A 19,438-nucleotide genomic window follows, 5' to 3' on the forward strand; every position below is an offset into this window, starting at 1 on the left:
GCAGTTGAACTTATTTTAAAGAAGAAAAAAATGAACAAATTACCAAAATATTCCTCCTTTTTTTTAAAACCCTATTTAAACAAACTAAAACACTAACAATTATAAAAACTCATCTACAATGCTGTAAGGTTTAAATTCAATTAAAGGAATTCACTGTCAAAATGTATTATTACTTATGACATTGGAACAAATTAAATTAAAATTAAAACCGTCTTTTTTTTTATCCAAAAACAGATGCTTTTTTAATTAAATAGAGTGACATAATTCCTGTATCAACAGCTTTATCCTGTCAATATTATAAGAGCAGAAATACACAAAGTAATAAATTAATGCTGTACCAAAAATTTTATTGATATTATTACTATTCAATAAATTTAGAAAGAAACACATAACAGCCAAATTTTTCAAATTAATTATGAAAATGGACTAAAGGAAAACTCATGATCCTCCTACAAAAATAACAACAAACAAACAAATTGTACAGGGGCATTAACAAAACTTTCTTGACCTACATCCATCAGAAAAAGTTTGTTGCTACCTCAGTATTGGAAAATAAGAAAATGAAGTACCTAATTAATGATAAGTATAATTTCAATTAAAAATTATAATAAGGTGTTTAAGTTCAGATTCTCTTTGCAATATTTATTGCTAACCAATGCTGAAGAAACCGATCCTGCAAAAAACTGTGTGATTTTAAATTTTCTATTTGAACCTCAGTAAAGATTCCAATAGAAGTTTAAAACAAACTTGAGTAACGATAGTTACTTTTAAAATAAGCTTAGCACCAAAACCAACTGAATGAATAAAAATTCACAAAAAGATTAAACAATTCTTACCATCATCTAGAGATTCCATAGATGCAGAATTTGTCTCCAGTATACTACAAAACAAATAATAGAAATTGGTAAGTTACATTATAATTTGAAGAAAAAAAGAAACTATAAAAAATTCCAGCAAAATTAATGTATAACTTTTTTATGATTTTACTTCATAAGTTTCTTCTTCAGTCCCCCCCCCCCCAGATTTCTTTTTTTAAATTTAAGAAAATCTTTTATTGTACATACTAAAATAAATGAACAATGAAAGGACAATAGTAAACAAACTAAATAAGAACAATGGAATTTAGCCTGGATAAAATGCAAAGAATTAAAAATTAAAATTTTAAGAAATTTATCATTTTTTTTATACATTCAGTATCATTTGTATATTTGAAAAAAAAAAAAATTAATATTTCAGGTTCAAACTCTACGAACAACAAAAAAGCAGTATCTTTACAAGATTTTATAAAAGTTTGCCATTTTATTTAATTACAGTATTTTATTTTATAACAGCAAGTAATTTTATTTAATACACTACTATTTAGACTATATAACAATAAGGCAATAAGCAATTTTTTTCACAAGTTATCTGCAAAGTTTTTATACACAGATAACTTGTTCTACAATGAAAGCTTTACAGAAAAAAAATCACAAAGATTCAATGATGTAAGAGTATTTACAATTGAAGATCATTCCAAATTCTTTATTACCCTAAACAGATAAACTCACTGATGAAAATGCAACATAACTCAGATATAATACATTCATAAATAAACTCAATAAAAATGAATTAATTCATTTTTTTCCTGAATGAATTGAATCCCCCCCCTCCTCCAAAAAAAATATATGGTAAGCCATAGAGTGGAAAACAATTTGGTAATGGACATTATACGTCTTCTATAATATCATCTACCATATTCAGAATATGCGTTTAATCTTAGAAGCAGATTCTTCTAAAAGAAATTTTAATATTTTAAAATGATTTTGAAACATAACTAAAATTGTTTCATGGAACTAAAAAAAATCTGTATTTTAATGAGACAAGCTTCGAAAAATTTTGAAAATTCGTAAAAATCAGTTTTATAGAAATATTTATTAGCAATTTTTAAACTTTTCCAACAATGAAAATCAAGTATTGTAATCTAATAGAGCTATCATATTCCAATGATCCAACTGACAATTCAGTTCCATAAAACCATAGTAATGCTAATATATATATATATATATATATATATATATATATATATATATATATTCTGGAAGAGGGACAACAACCCAATCTTGAAATTTTTGACATGCTATTTCTCAGTTTTGAATTATTACACTCAATTTGTGTTTAATTTATGGAAAATGGATAAGTGAGACAATGAAGCAAATCACCATTTACATGCACTATATCTTTATTATAAAATAATAACCTCTAAGTTAAAAAAAGACCAGACAAAAATGTGCAAGTTGAGGCATAATTTTTCCATATAAATAAATGTTCTATCAAAAGTAAGGGCAAGGAAAATAGCTACTCAAAAGAAAATTTTGCATTAAAAATGCTACTTTCAAATAACGAATCTAAATAGAACATATTTATATAGATGTATTTATTACATGAATTATTTCAGTGACATTAACTCCACATCTGATTATCGAACTTTTTTTGCCCACAAATAAAATTTCTTCATAGTAAGCTAATAATTTTAAAATTATATTCATTGTAACTAAAATAATTTCTTCATTATAGCTTACAATCTAAAATGTGTAAACCTTGTTCAAACAAGCAAAGATCTTCAGTCAAAGCTGCAATTGTCAGATCTAGATATGAGGTGTATATCTAGATCTGACATAATTGCAGATCTAGATATACTCTTATGCTTTTTCTGGTAGATCTAGATATGAGGTGTTGGCTTCAATTTATTCTAGAATTTTTGCAAGTCTAGTGACTTCCAACTCTTGGTATGTGAGTCGATTTTATTATTACTAATTTCCAAACCTAAATGCCATGTCAAATTTACAACTTTGTTGGAGGAGCAACAAGATAAGTTTCACTTTGTTTCTATGTCATTTTAGGAAAATATAACTTATGAAATCTCTTTCTACATCAGAATTCTGCATTGCTATCATATTATAAAATGGAAAGCAATCAAAATGGAAGATGAAAATAAAGAATCTCATAATTTTGAATTTGCTTACACCAGGGAATTACTGCATTTGGTTTCTATTCAGGCATGAAATATCACCAGGGGTGTTTGTGGGACCCCAAAAAATCCCCGGAAACTTTTACGGACTTACTACCGACATTTTGCAGTTTCGAGAAGGGGGGGGGAGAGAAATGAAAAATTACGATTATTAAGTATTGAATGACCTAATTATAAAAGTTCAATGAATTACTTTTTTTGCAAAATTAATAACCATTAATTTTGCAAAATTAAGACCTTTGAACCCAGGTCACGTGATCGCACATCTGGTCGAACGAAGTCTCTCCCTTTTTTTTCTGCCGCGCCTACTTGCCGAAAAGAATCCAGAAGAGAATGTCCGAGAACCGGGGGAATGAGTCATAACTCGCAATAAGGAAAGAACAAAAAAGAAGTTTTTCCCCCCTTTTCACGCATTATCACTGCCTTTGGAGAAAGAAAGGAAAAATTTTCACCACACACACTGACCTTGCGCTTTCTGCTTTCAAAGCAAACAAAATTACCCAGATCAAAATAAATAATTCATTATTATTCCTACTTCCTTTTGAACGACGATCCCCGGAATTTCCGGGTATCGAAGTTCAAAATCACCGGAATTCCGGGGTTTCCCCGGAGCACAAACACCCCTGTATCACATACAGTGTCAGACAACAACAGAAGTATGGATGGTAAAGGGTCCATGAAAATGAAGCCATGTATTTTTATAATTTTTGAAATCTAAATATGACAAGAAGAGGGGGGGGGGTAAAATAATTTCGTCCCATTGACTTGGGAGCCAAACACATATCATGTTCCAGGTGTGATTTACCCTCATTACCACCAAACTGTCTGCATGTTTGTAAATATCCAAAAAAGGCTTTCAAATTTATTAATGACAAAAAAAAAAAAAAAAAAAAAGCTTTGGTGAATGGCTTGAAGAATCAAGTTATTATACAAGAGGTTATTTACAGTAGAATAATTTACGGAAAGAATTTTCTTGAAAATTGAAACACATAATTCTAACCCACCAATTGATTTAGATTTTTTTTTTCAAAACAATTATCAGAGAAGAAGCAAATAACATTTTTTGGGAATAAGAAATTATGGTGGGAAAATTATATAACAGTTTCAAAGATAAAGCACAATGAATCCATAATATTCTGATGTACCAATATGTTTTCTGGTTTCAAAATATTTTTTGTGAGATACATAAAATTCTTGAAAGGTATTCATAAAATTGGATTCATTTAAAGCTGGCTTACTGGCCTAATGCAATTTTACAAGAGTAATAGAGCATATTTGCCATTCACAAAAAGACACAATTTGATTTCATGTTAAATTAAATAACAGTTTATATATGGAATTTTATACATATCACTCCTAGTGAGTTTCATTAAATAGGAAATCCAACAAATTTATAAGTATCACACAAATTATCAAACACTCTGAATAGTAATAAAGTATTTTATAAAAAAAGGTATGCTGAAAATGCAAAAATTTTTTTACTTATGGGCTATAACATATAATTTCTGAAAATCACTATTCAACATTAACTTGTCTTTATGAACAGTTTATTACTTTCCTTGAAATTGTAATAAATAAAGTTTAGTCTAAATAATATGGAACATTTCATCTTTCATTTTATTTTATTAAAAATACCATATAGCAATTCAAAATTTAAACCGACTTCTAAAATCACCTCTACACAGTCAATTTAAAAAAAATTCTCAACTTATTAGATTTGTGTTAGAAAATTCCCTACTTAAAGAAAGGAAAAAATTAAATAGAACATGCTAATTTTTGCTGACAAAATTATCTGAATGATTTATAATAAATAAAAAGCAGAAAGCTGTTTTTAAACAAAACCTAATTGTTTACAGCATAAAAAAACAGATTTTTTAAATGTTTTTTTCAAATGCCACATTCTTAAAAAATTGGACATTTGATTTAAACATGTTAATTAAAAGAAAAGACACTTTTTGCATTTTCTTTATTTCTATGCAGAATATACACAAAATATCAGGAATAATTCAATGGGTTTCATTTCTTTAAAAGTATGCATGCGGTTTTCATAAAGTATCAGATAAGCAAAAGTGAAATTCAAAAACATGCAAAGTACTTATAAGTTAAATTAGCAAAACCAACACTTAGAAATTATTAGCTTATATAAACACAGCATTAACAAATATCAAGATGGCATATTAAAAAAGAGTTAATCATGCTTTACTACTGAATTACTAATTAGTCTTACTTTGTATTTATATCTTCAACTGCTTCAACCTCTTTTTCTTCACATATGACTTTACTATGAAAGAAAAAAAGTACATTACAGTTAATAATAGCCAAATTGTTGTATTTTATATGAATGTAGTTCCTTATAAATAATTTATAGAAAAATAAATAAATTCTTTAAAAGATAAAAATATTTGCTAAGAATCCATAGAAAGAAAAAAATATCATTGAATAATAGCAAACATATTTTTAAAAAAACTGAAATTCATAAAAGACAACATTCCATTAATTTTGAAATAAATAAAAAGTTAAGAAAAATGAAGCAAACATGAAACATGCAAATTCACATTCATGACAAATAACATACATAAAAATTTCATCAATCAAAACATGCAAAAAAAGTTGATCAAATAAAACCATTTATAAAAGCAATGGGATTAAATCTTTGCACTTTTCATCACTGCAATGTAATAATTTGTATATAATTAATTTAATATTGCATCATTTTTAAAGAATTTATTGATTTCATTGTTTTTGTTTATCTGTTATAAAGTTTTTCAAATTACTTTTGCTATTTGAATAATCAAGTTACACAGAATTTTACAATAAGATTATGCTAATCCCAGATTTAGTTGGATATGAGAAAATAGGATTCATATCTATGCATGTACATCAGATCTTTCTAGCAGGAATTGTTTACACATCAAAACTTTGAAATCTGATACAGATGTTATTTCCAGGATAATTCTTTCTTTCAAAATGGCATTAATTTAATCTAAATTCAATCGAAATTGGACAGTGGAAAAACTATTGACATCAGATCATACAACGCATAGATAGAGTTTTAAGACATTCAATCTGCTTGAAATTTATATCAAAATGAAATATAGGAGCCAAGAAATTTTGTTTCTTTTTTGAAAAGCCCCCCATGAAAAACACATTCCTTTAATTATGAAGTATCTGAATCAATAAAATTATATTTTAAGAAGGAAATTTATTTCATACCTCAAGACAAAATATGATATAATTTTATTAAACATAAATATATGAAAAAGTATATTATTTTATAACTTAAGTAAAATTTTTAGAATACACATAACAGGACTAAATACAAAAGGAAAGCAGACTTTAAAATAACCTAATTTTGTAAAACAAATGAAATAAAAAAAATCATGCATACGTATATTAGTATTTCATGCATGAATAAAGAATTTGATATCTACAAACATTGTCATAACAAGTATTAATAAAACAGGTAATATATCCTTTGAACAAAAATAAACTTAACATATGTTATAAGCAAAACTTATCAAAAACATTAAGTCATCATACACTATACACAAATTTTAAAGAAACTTCTGTTTACTCAATACATAAATAAAATTTAACAAAAACGCAAAATACATAGAAAACTTATATATTTTGTTTTTTCCTAATGTTCTGAAATTTATATTTTATAGAAGTAATTTCTGAGCAATAATAATTAAGGTTTAAAAAAATTTTTTTAAAAACAATTTAGATTATCCTTTTTAGCAATTATATACAAATAATAACATTGCAGTGACAAAAATAAACCTCCAAAGATTAGACACATAAAAGACCACACTTAAATGATTTATACAAAGCAAAACAGTAAGGAAATTGTCTCGATTGATTTGGAAACAACAATAACACTTAGGGGTAGCCTAAAAACGTTGGGAAGGAGACCACAAAGGCAGGCATGCTGAAAAGCATACAGAGTTAACTTACTTGACCCCCAGTTTAGTGGCCACTCTACGCCACTGAGAATAGCCACTGGGAGTGTAGTTTTTACGTGGTGCACTGCAGGACAAAGAGAGAATTCACTTTCTTACTATTTCATGTCATAAATATGATACTCTTTGCATATACCAGTTAAGTGACTTTTTTCTTTTTTAGTTATTATACAGGAATTTACTAAAGTTTCCAATTCAGTTGCTTTAAAGGAAAATGCTAAGAATGATAAAAATATAATTATGAAATTATTAATTATTCCTTTTTATTTGCTATATTTTCTACAGTGAGTTCAATTTAACAAATTCATTTAATTTACTAAAAGAGATTCTTAGAATAATGTAAATTATTAAAACTTACTTTGAGGAGGATGAAGAAGTTTTTGTCGGTTCTGCACTTGTTACCTTGAAAAAAAATTTCAAAAATAAATCAAATAGTAAAAAAAAAGGCAATATAGATAATTTTGCTGATTTTTTAAAACTTACATTTATACGGGTTGAATCCGTAAGAGAGGATTTTTTCTCTTTATTTGGCTGAGGATGTTTACCTAGATGGAAAAAGATCTTTTTTATAGTTTTCGCAATACTGAAATGTTTATTATTCTAAAAGTTTTTACTACATCACTGATCATAACAGAATAATGATTTCAAACTGATAATGATTCCCTTAAAATTTTACTATTAATTTGATCAGATATTCTTTAAAAAAAATTAAATTTGTGAGCTTTAAGATGAAAAATTATATTGTTATTTTGTTTTCATTTCAAATTTTATAAACAGATTTTTTGAAATGGAATTCAAGGGCAATAGTTAATTTTCCCAGCATCGGATGTGGCCTTTTCCCCCTCCAGTTATATGCTTTATTAGAAAATTCACTAGAATTTTTTTCCATCAAAATTACTAAATCATTCAAACTTTTATTCCAGAAAATTTAAAAAAAAAACTAAATTTACAAAAAAAAAACAAACAAAAAAAAACAAAACAAAAAAAAAAAAACTTAAAAAAATTTTCATAATAAAAAGTTTCATGGTTTGTGAATTAGATTATAATTGCTTGATATTAATTTAAATAGAAGCTGGATAATGAGGGTATAATTTTGAGCTAAGCTGTTTGTTTAAATCTGATAATGGGTTTGACATTTATGTTTAAAGATTATTGTTTCTCTTGCGTAATTTCTTTAGTTTATACAGGTGATTCTGAATGCTTGCTTAGTAATTTGTAGGGAGATCAGGAATATAGAAAAAGTATAACAACATTTGCATATAAAATTGCAGAGGGAACATAGGATCACACAAGGACATTAAAGACAGCGGTGGACAAACAAAATGATTTCAATCTTTTTTTTTATGTATACAAAAGCTATAGAAAAAAAACAGGGATTCAACACTCTTTTGGGTAGTAATAATATTCTGAAATATGTTTATTGTAAGTGCTTAAAGTTTCAGTGTTGAGAAAAATACAGGTTTTGCATTGATCTCTGAATGCAAGTATACAAATTTAGTTTAATTATATTAACAACTCGTTTTAAAGCAATGCAAGTGTACAAAGCATATCACTAATAATTTTGATTGTTGCAAGTATTTGTATCACTAAGCATTTTAAAAGGAATAAGATAATCATAAAATCTGTCTTTCATATATGCCTGTATAAGAAAAGTCAGTAGGACACAGATAAAGTGAATGAGTTAGCCATAGAAGGAATTCACAGGACCAATACCATATAAAAAAACTTATTTATTCAATACTCAGAAGATCTAGCTCAACCTTTATGAGTTAAATCTACAGGCATTTGGAAGGATATAAGAATTGACAGTTATGATTAGTAATGATGCATCTGTTTTCAGAATTTTAATACAATTGTCAATCTTTACAACTTCTTGCTTCTCTATTCACTGCCATTATTTTGCAACTGTAATACTGTGCAGTTAAGTTACTAAACATTACCAAGTATTGTTGATTTTTAAATAAATTTTTGACGGTTAATTTTGATCTGTCTACATTTTACTAATTAACATATTAATTTAATCAGGCAATCAGAAGCAAATTGTAACTAAGTTTTAATCAATAATTAAACTATTAATTAGAATATAAAATTATTTTGTCTTAGTTTGAACATTTTTGATCTCTAAAATTCAAAATGCAAAGATCATGCTCATGAACAAAAATTAAACCACCTGCAATTAGAAATTGCAAGATAAGAATAAATTGAAATTATCTCATACATATCCCTTGAGTAAAATATTTAAAAAAATGTCAACTGATACTTAATTATTATTTTAAAATATTTGCATAATCCATAAATCATATATGCATCATTTACAATCATATATGCATAATGCAAAAAGGATTGAAATTCTATTTCTTTTTTTCTATGATTTTAAGAGTTACACATGCTAAAAATGAAAATGTAAATTCAAGCTTCATGTGATCTAAAGACGGAATCAGTTACCACAATAAAATACAAATAACCTCTCTCAAAAAGCTTTCTTATGCAAGACAAAATTACAGAAGAGTAATTTCGCTGCAATTTTGAAACCCATGTAAAAACTGATTATCACACAAGCTTTAAAAAAACTTATTTTTAAGTTACTTTAAGCCACTTAATATATTAAATATAGCTTAGTGTTGCACTTATGCTTAATTTAATGACAGCTTATGCCATAAAGCACTAGTGCTACACTACATATGCCTATAGTTGAATAAATAATTTTTTTTTGGGGGGGGGGGGAGAGAATGTGTTATATACTTGAGATCAATATGTGAAATGATTTGTCTGCATTATTTTGCATTGCACTATTTTTAACTCACATTTGCTATTTTTAGATTCTCATGTATTTTCCCATAGTATTTGAAAATAAAATACAATTATAAAATTTCACACCTTAAAAGAGCAGCAACTGTGTGATTAAATATACTGTAAAAAAAAACTTAAGAAAAATATTAATTTTCAAAATGACTTAAGTTCTTTATTGGTTACACTTAAATAGATGATTCTATTTTTTGAAAGGTGGGATAAAGAACACAAAACAAAATGACTACTAAAAATAAATGTGAAAAACAAGATAAAAATAAATAATAAATATTCTCATGCATTTTTGATATTTTATGTGGGAGAAAAATGATTTATGAAGTTATTTATCAGTTTTGTTATTTGCTAATCTGAATTCAGTTTAAGCTTTTAAGAATGAAACAAAACAATTCTCTTAATTATATTATATTGATATAACCAAGAGAATTATTTTACCACTTACGCACCTATATGAATTAAGCTCTGACTATGAGTTAGAGTGGGAACTCCTACTAGATGACGATAACGAGAGGGATAACGAACACTTCCTGGAATAGTAATGGTTAAATAAAAAACAGCAGTTAACATGCATCTGTTAAACTTCATGCAAAAGCAAAACGTTAATTAAACAAAAGAATGTTAAAAAAACAAATAACAAAAATCAATAAAAAATTAATTTAAAATGCCAGAAATTAATTTGAAAGTTAACATACTAATTTTTGTGATATATATATATATATATATATATATATATATATATATATATATATATATATAGCAGACTTAGATAATGCAAATTCAAGGTGCTAACTTTAACAATAGGCAATAGCTAATATCATTCAACGTAGGTACATAATTCCAATTGGAAAAATGCTCTAAGTGATGTAATTAGATTTCATATTGTTTAGGCCAAAATTATAAAATCTAAATTTTTAATGCAGTCACATAGTTTTATAAAATATTCTAAATACATTGAGATTTGAAGTAATGATTTTTTCTTTATTTCTGCCCTCAAGAACATTGGTTGGTAAATCTTCCTTGATGCAGCCAATGTAATGATTTAAAATAATCTAAAAGGGGTGATATTCAGAACTTCATTATTTAGTCAGTTATAGGCATTGAAGAATGGTTTCCTTTTTTAAATGTAAGTGTAACAAGAATATTTTACTAAATATGACTCGAGGACTGTATAAAAAATTTAGATTATAATATCCTTAGTAGCATATTTTTTGATGCATACAAAATACAATACAATAATTAATGTCATTAGAGACTTTCTAATTGGAAGTATATGCCTCAAAACTAATAGTTTGGAAATTAGCTTTAGGCCATGATTAGAGAGATTATAATTAGCCCAGTAAGTTAAATGATTTCTTTACAAAATTGTGAAAGCTTCAATGAACTTATTCAAAAATCCAGTAAAAATAAGCTCACCAGATGGAATGAGTAAAGATGAGTTAGCTTCTTTATCTGCTGTTGATGGAACCTGCAATTAAGAAATAGTATTAAACTTTTAACTTCATAAAAATTCCATGAAAAACACATTCTAAAATTTCACTTCACTTTGACAGATTCAAAAAAATATATCTACTAACAAACATTAAAGCAAGAAAAAAGTATAATGTACAAAAGTATTGCTAATTATAATCAAACAATTTTTTAAAGGATCTTTCAGAAATTTTTTTTTTACAAATATTTACTATGTCAGAACACACAATTCGTCATATTTCGCCAAATTTATAGAAAAAGATTTAAATATTAAATTTAAATTTATTTATTTATAGGTAATCAAGAATTTGTAACAGATTTTCTAATTTTTCTTACTAAATGCTCAAAAAAGTCAAGATTTCAATAAATTTTTGCTAAATGCTCACGAAAGCTAAGACTCCAATAATTTTACTTATAACAAATTGCCATTTAACAATGTGATACCAGTTCATCTATTTCATATAACAAAAATCAGATTATGTAACAAGCAAATTCTATCATAGGAATATAATAACTTTTAAATCAACTGAATAATTTGAAGTTTTTAAATCACGTTAAATATCAGAAGAATTAAAGTACTCACTTTTGATTGAATGCAATGAGGAACATGATCTTTACAAGAGCTGTCATGAACCGTTACAGAACAATCTAGGAGAGAAAAAATATTTTAATTTACAAATTAGTATTTTAATCACTAAAAATTTTAAATTTGTAACAAAAATCTAAATAGATATTTATTTTTTAAAAAAACAATGTAATGAAATGATACAGATAAAAAAAATAAATTATTCATGGATGCATAAAATAAATAGATAATTTAAAGAACAACCTGAATAACCAGCAGGAAAAAGCAGTTGCTACTTTTCCTTTTTGGTTTATATCAAATCAATACCCTCTGACATTAGTACATTCAAGAATATGGAAATTACTTTGTGTAATTTAAATTTTACTATAACATTGCCACCATAATTTTGAAATCAATAAATTTCCTACCAATCATGACTTTTCAATATGAAAGAATATAATCAGGACAAATTTTCAAACTTTTAAGGAAAAACAAACTACATCCAATATTTATTTATACTAAACTTACATTATACATTTATACTAAACATACATTAGTTTATCATTTATACTAAATATACTCTAATTGTAATTCATGTCTTCCAAGACAAAATCAAAAATATGTAATGATTTAACACATTTTTAGTTTTGGTGTTGAAGAAAAGTTTAAAAACGGGTTAAATTGTGTTTGTATCAACAAATGCATGAAAATAAATAACATTTGAAATCGCAATGAAGTTTCTTTAAAAATGGAATGAAAGACTTAACTTGTTTTTAAATACTTCAATAACAAACAAACAAACAAAAAAATCGTTACCACAATATAAATTCTATTTTTTAACTTACTTTCGCATTTCAAGGCTGATTTATTGGCTAAGCCTCTACTACAGACATCACACGTAGCGGCGGTGCTGTAACAAATGGATACAAAGTGATGAGAGGAATTCTTCTTATTTTCTTTCTCTTTGTTCTGAAAAATAAGAAATAAAAACAATTATTAAATCAGTTGATTGAAATTAAATACATTTTTTTTCCTACAAACTTTTATTTAACCTGACTCCTTTCATACTTGTAAAGAAAAAAACAAAAACATTGCAATTTATTTTCTCACAATTCTGGGCTGGAGTTCTGAAATTTGGTACATTTGTTTCTTGATAATAGCACGTTATGTTAATTGAATAATATTAATTGAATTACATTTTGATTATATATGATGCCACATGGAACTAATTTGAGAAAAAAAATAAAAAAATTAATAATAACATATTATAAATTAAAGACAGAAAATAGAACATATGAATACATAAAAATTTTTATTCCATAATTTTACTAATAAAAGTGCATTTTTCAGAAACTTTACTTTTGACTTTGTATAGGCTTCCCAATATCTTGACACATGATAGTTAAAGAACAACAAGTTCTAATAATATGGGAATAGAAACACCAATCTTCAAACAATATATGATGCTGTAGATTTCAGTTTTTCAAATTTTTAAATCATATCACCAATCACTGATAAATTTAGGGTTTACATTTGGTATATATTTATAGATATTTTATTGGTGAAATAAATCACACACAAAAAAATGTTCTCATACGATAGAAATCTGCACACTGATATATATTTAATAATACTCTCAAACCATATGTTAAATAATTCAGGAATTCATTAGACAATTTGAATAAGCATAAAGCAAATTATGTTTAGTTCCTGATTTTGATTGCATCAAAATTCTATAAGCATTAAACATAGAGACAGTACCTTTTTCTTTCTAAAAAATAAACTGCCTCTTTTCTTTCTTTTGCTGAATGGTTTATCATCTTCACCATCTTGAGCTCCAGTTTTCAATAGATTTCTAAAATTAGAAATAACTTATTTAAAATTTTAGAAACAATCAGACAGAATTGCATAAATAAAAGAATATTTATAATAAAATATACATGAGTTAAGCACATAATCAGATTTTAATTTAACCATTTATGAAAAAATTTTTTGAGTTTAATATGATTTCTTTGAACAGAATTCATTCAAGCAGTTATTAATACAATAAACTAATTTAATTTAAAACAATAGTTGAATCCTTATTCATAACTATTCAAAATGGATGATTTTAAATCTTTTCATTAAAAAAAAACAAAACAAGCAAACAAAAAAAAAAACCTTTCTGAATTGGATTCATAAATCCCAAAAGAATATCTTCACTCATAAATGTCATAATGTTACTAAGCAAGAACAAAAAAGGCACTAAAAGTTTTATTGGAATACTTATTTTCTCCTTTACAAATAGAGGGAAGTAAAAAGATGTTAAAACTGACATTAAAAAAAAAAAACAAAAAAAAAAAAAAAAAAAAACATTTCAGACCATCATGAATATGAAGAATACATTTGTGACATTAAGTCTATCTGCAAGTGCAATAATATAGAGACCTTATCTAAAATTATGAGAATTATTTTAGGAAGAGATTTCTGAGAGATCTGATTAATCTAATTTTAAAATAACCTTCACAGAGTCCAGATTATTATATTCGATTACAGCTGCTATTAATAGCTTCAAAAACAACAAATATCAATAAGTACTTTGATCACATAATGAGATTTCAACTATCTAATTATTGTTATTATAAGATGGCAATCTTTCAACTATCTAATTATTGTTATAAGATGGTAATCTTTCAACATCTAATGCTGAAAAGAAAGTTGGAATAAGTTTTTGTTAACTTTTCAATGAAACAAAAAAATTTAAGTGATTTCATTTCTTATCTCAAGCCATAATGACAACTTGATTAGTTAATCATCATCAAAATAACTAATCAATCATCACAATAGTAACTTAAAACATAACAATAAATGTGAATGTAATTAATTGATCATAAATCAAAACTATTAAAAACAAAATTAATTTTGCATAATAAGGAAAATGAATTTTTTCCTTCTCAAACCAATTTTAATTCAAAAAATATTTTAAAACATCAGAACAGAAAAAAATAGCATTTCAAGATTTTAAGTATAAGAACATAACATTAACTTAAAAAGGAGAATAAGCAATTTAAATATGACTTCAAAAAAGTCTACATTTTAAAATACATATAATATATTAAATAATAGAAATAAAACTTCATAATAAAATAAAATGCTTAGAAAATTAAAAAAAATAAAATGCTTTAAAATTAATAAAATAAAATGCTTAGAAAATAAGAATAAAATCAAAAAAAGGCTTACTCTCGAAACAGACCAGCTAGAGAAAAGGTGCTTAATCTTTTGATATTTACATCCTCCTGCTCTTCATCATCTTCATGCATAATTTCAATACATGAATTTCTAACATTTTGAAATGAGAAACGATTTCTTCCGAATGAACTAAAGAAAATATGATCATGCACATTGCAAAATAAAATAATCATGCATAATAAAATCTAAACTGTAAAAAAATTATGAAACCAAACACTTATATAAACTAATTAAAAATAGAGATTAATAATGATGCAATAAAGAGGATATAATTGAAATAATATATATATATATATATAATGAACTGAACAAAAAACAAACAAACATGAAAACTGTTTATGTACATTAAAATAACAAATAAGAAGGTGAAATATTGCAAATTATTTTGTAAATCAACAAGAAATTTTAAGGATTTAAATTCAAAATTTCAAATGAAAAATATTCATGAACTAGTATGATATTTCTAGATTTAATAATTAAACATTACCTGTCTCTACCATCTCTTCGATGAGCTGAAAAAGTAAAAATTGAGAATTAAAAATTATAAAAATTTTGCATTCTTTTATCAAATTAAAAATTCAAAAAAATTATTCAGTATAAAGGAAAGTAAGTAAATGTAATTTTACTACCACTTACAATGCAATTTGCTACTTTTACAGTTCATTAACATAATACAATACAAAAATATTATTAAATATATCATAAATAGGATAAAAACAAATATATGGTTATATATATTATGTAAAATTCCTTATAATTTATTACATATTTGATATTATTTATATTTCATTGCATCACATTTTTGATTAAAGTCTTATACCTTAAACTATTGATGAAATGAGTTATTTCATATTAAATATTGTGGGGTTATTCTGAGCAACATGTTTATCTATTACAATATCATGATATAATAAAGCTAGGGAGAACATTTTCAATTAAGTAATGAAAAGTACAATAAATTAGTCTTATGCTGAGATGAAATGCTGATACAACATTAGTAAGTGCCTATACAAGGTGAAAAATTCTGTCTGCCTCAAATTCCATTTCAGTTTATAATTTAATTCATTTCATTCTAACCCATCAGCACATGTACAGGGCCTTTGGAGTCTTCTTTGACTCCAATCTTTCTCTTTTGTTAAAAAATTCTAGGAATTTAAAAAAAAATTATACTTATTACTTCCTATACCTTCATGAAAGAATTAAAAGAAGATTAGAACAACAGAAATCAATGAAACAATGTATCGCATTTTTTTAAAAGTTGGGGTCAACTTGACCTCTGCATGTGCTAATATTTAAGATTCTTTAAATGTTATGAGTATGTTAGTTAGCAATACAGATTCAGAGATCTTCTTGCATGTTTTTCTACTTATACACAAAATGATGATAGCTTAAACTTGTTATATATTCATGAAATTTTGGAAAATGATGATGATACAACAGAATAACAAAATACAGATTACTTTCCTGATCATGAAAAATGTAACAAATCACTATATAAAATACATTCTTTTATAATATGAATAAATTATCTGGAAATTTATGTTACCAATTAATTTCACTCTGAATTAGAAATAATAAAAGTATTTTTTGAGTATGTATATAAAAAGGAAAGACAAAAGATATGAATTTTCAAATTGGTATGTTTAAGCTTTTTCCAAAAAATTTCAAATGTAAACTATATGCAAAAAGTAGATCTTATTTTTTTAATACTTTTATACAGGAAAAAAAAAACTACTTATATTAAAAATAATAAGTTTTATATGAATGGAATGGGGAAAATGGAAACGAATACAGAAAAGGTATGGGAAAAAAAGGCCAAGTTCGATTTTGGTTTTTCTCATTAAAAACTGACTTGTATCTTAAATAAGAAAATATTTCTATGGAAAACCATTTATATATTTTGGCTGTATTTTATTTTTATACAGGTAGCAAATAAGATGAATAAATGCCTGACAATTTGGGGTCAAACTGACCCCACACGTGCTAATGTTTAAAAAATGGATGCATGTGATGAAGTGTTAATTGCAATTTAATGTAAAAATTTAATATATATACCAATTTCTTGAATTTCTTGAGCAGCAACAATAGAAGGTGTTGAAACTGATTTCTGGAGTGTTGATCTAGGAGCAATTAACCATTCTTCTTTACCAGAATTCTTACTTTCCAATGCAGTCAAAGAGTTCTTTTTAGCAACTTTTGGCTGTTCAATAAATAAATAAATTACTTTTAAAAAACTAAAATATAATTAATTTAAAATCAATTGCACTTTTAATGTTTAAATATATTTCACTTTGTATACAATCAAACATGAAGTTCAAAATATTGTGCGAATTTAAGTCGCAATTAAGTTAGGATTTAAATTAAATCATAATCAAATTCTGCATCATCTTTGTTTTTGAGGCAATTAATAAATTTGATTATTCATTTTGCTAATCAAACCAAACCGTAACCACTCTAGATAATAAAAATCCCATTTTTTAAATTTCTGTTTTAATGCTTCACAATGTGGGGGGAAAATAAGTGAAAATTTTGTATTATTAATCAGTTGAACCCCAATATTTAAAGAATGGTTAGAAATACAGCGTATTTTTTATTCCAGGAAATAGATAATATATTTCTTACGCTATTTGCGAAATTTTAAGCGAATCATTTGATGAACCTCTAAACTAGAAGATTTTTGCTTTATACCACTTTTTAGCACCCCTCCCCCCAAAAAACTAGTTATTATCTTTTAATTTTGGTTTTATAGACGTTTTTTTAAATCTTTTCTATACAAATATACAAAAATATAGCTATTTTAAAATATTTAAAAAAATTATCCTGAATATTTTCACATAACTTAAAATTAAAAATCTGAAAATTTATCCTAATTGTAATATTTCATCTAAACAAAAGTCATGATTTGTATATTTTTTAGTCTCATAATTATGAAGGCAAAGATATTGTAAAATTTCACAAAGCAATTTCCATATTTTTGAATCTCTTAATGTTTGATTGTATTGATTTGATATATACCAGAAAGGACGGGTAACAATGCTTTTCACTTTTGGCCACACTATCCGATTTAAGAAAATAATGCAGTCCTTCAGCATGAGTGTGGCAGTTGCATTTATAATTACATTAATGGAATATACGCATAATTCAAGACTATCGAGATAGTAACATTGGATCCAGTTTCTAACAAATAAATTGCATAAAAATAAATTAAAGACAAAATCATAGTTTGAAAATGGTTGGATAATTAATATACATTAGAATTAAAAATAATATTTTATACATAGTAGATAAAATAGTCATTAACTTACCTCCCCAATGCTTATAGATAATGAACGAGCTTGGTTAGATGGCATTACGTCGTTCATGCTTTGAACAGAATCCTGCAACTGATTGCAAAAATTGAACACATCATCGCCGCTTCCTGCTAAATATAACCAGAGAAAATAATTTTAGACGGATAAATGACCTCTGACAGGAAAAGAAATCAGTTATAATTAGACCTTTTTAAACTATGGATCCCAATTCTAAATTAAATGCACAAGGAAAGTTTGAATTCGCAAGCAAATAAATTCATTAATGCACATATTTCAATGAAGTTTTAAATAATATTAAAAACAATAAGAATAGACAACTGAAAAGTAAACAATCCTTTAAAATTTTTTAAAAAATGATTATAAATTAAATAGTAAAAATAGATTTAAAAAATTTATTAATTTATAATTTTATTTAATTTAAAAATTAATTAAAAATTAAATTTTATATATTTTCTTAATTTTTTTTTGAAATGCAGTAAAAGGGCAAAAAATAAAGATTACTTCATCATTCCTTACATTATCTCAAAAATGAAACAAAGTAAATAATTTCAAAATGATAATTTTGTTTCCAAAATCTTACTAATGGTAGGTACATGGCATTGAAAATTATTACGGAGTTTGAGAATATACATTAAATTTTTCAAACAAAGCAAAAAAAAAAAAAAAAAAAGATGAAATTATGTGATGGAATTATTAAAAATTCATTCATAATATGGATATTAAAACTTCTTGTCAAAGAAGTAGTGCAGAAATAAATTAATATGAATGGAAAAAATACAATTCATTACCTTCTGTATATCTGAAAGTTTTAATATAAAATTTCATATATAATATTAATTTTATACATTGAAAATTGACATTTATAGACTTCCAATCATTTGACCAATGTTGTGCATGGGTAGAATAGGTAACAAGAAAATGGAACAGGCCAAAATTCTATTAATGCTCACCATCCTTATACAAACAAAACAAATTTATTCCTATTTTCAGGCTCTTAATACATCCAGTATATTAAAAAAAATATTCTACAGAAAAAAGAAAGCAAGAATAAAAATAATGGCTGCATTTTGAAAATAAATTTTATGATTAACAA

At 25.4% G+C, this 19,438-nt stretch overlaps 1 protein-coding gene across 8 annotated transcripts in view; it reads right to left on the reverse strand.

The window, feature by feature from the left end:
* The window catches only part of LOC129973074 (A-kinase anchor protein 13-like), a 403,154-nt gene that overhangs the window by 26,225 nt on the left and 357,491 nt on the right, over positions 1-19,438 (reverse strand). For 4 of the 8 annotated variants that reach the window (XM_056087445.1, XM_056087444.1, XM_056087447.1 and 1 more), the window contains 14 exons: positions 18,340-18,455; positions 17,090-17,234; positions 15,522-15,546; positions 15,026-15,163; positions 13,568-13,661; positions 12,652-12,775; positions 11,825-11,889; positions 11,188-11,239; positions 10,221-10,301; positions 7,453-7,514; positions 7,328-7,371; positions 6,965-7,036; positions 5,235-5,288; positions 837-880 (listed from right to left, as the gene is read on the reverse strand). In XM_056087445.1, the coding sequence (XP_055943420.1) occupies positions 837-880; positions 5,235-5,288; positions 6,965-7,036; positions 7,328-7,371; positions 7,453-7,514; positions 10,221-10,301; positions 11,188-11,239; positions 11,825-11,889; positions 12,652-12,775; positions 13,568-13,661; positions 15,026-15,163; positions 15,522-15,546; positions 17,090-17,234; positions 18,340-18,455 (1,116 nt within the window). The remainder of the gene's footprint in view (positions 1-836; positions 881-5,234; positions 5,289-6,964; positions 7,037-7,327; positions 7,372-7,452; positions 7,515-10,220; positions 10,302-11,187; positions 11,240-11,824; positions 11,890-12,651; positions 12,776-13,567; positions 13,662-15,025; positions 15,164-15,521; positions 15,547-17,089; positions 17,235-18,339; positions 18,456-19,438) is intronic. The other 4 variants (XM_056087446.1, XM_056087449.1, XM_056087448.1 and 1 more) reach the window with 4 other exon arrangements.

Source organism: Argiope bruennichi, chromosome 6, assembly GCF_947563725.1.
Source record: "Argiope bruennichi chromosome 6, qqArgBrue1.1, whole genome shotgun sequence".
NCBI classification, from domain to species: domain Eukaryota; kingdom Metazoa; phylum Arthropoda; class Arachnida; order Araneae; family Araneidae; genus Argiope; species Argiope bruennichi.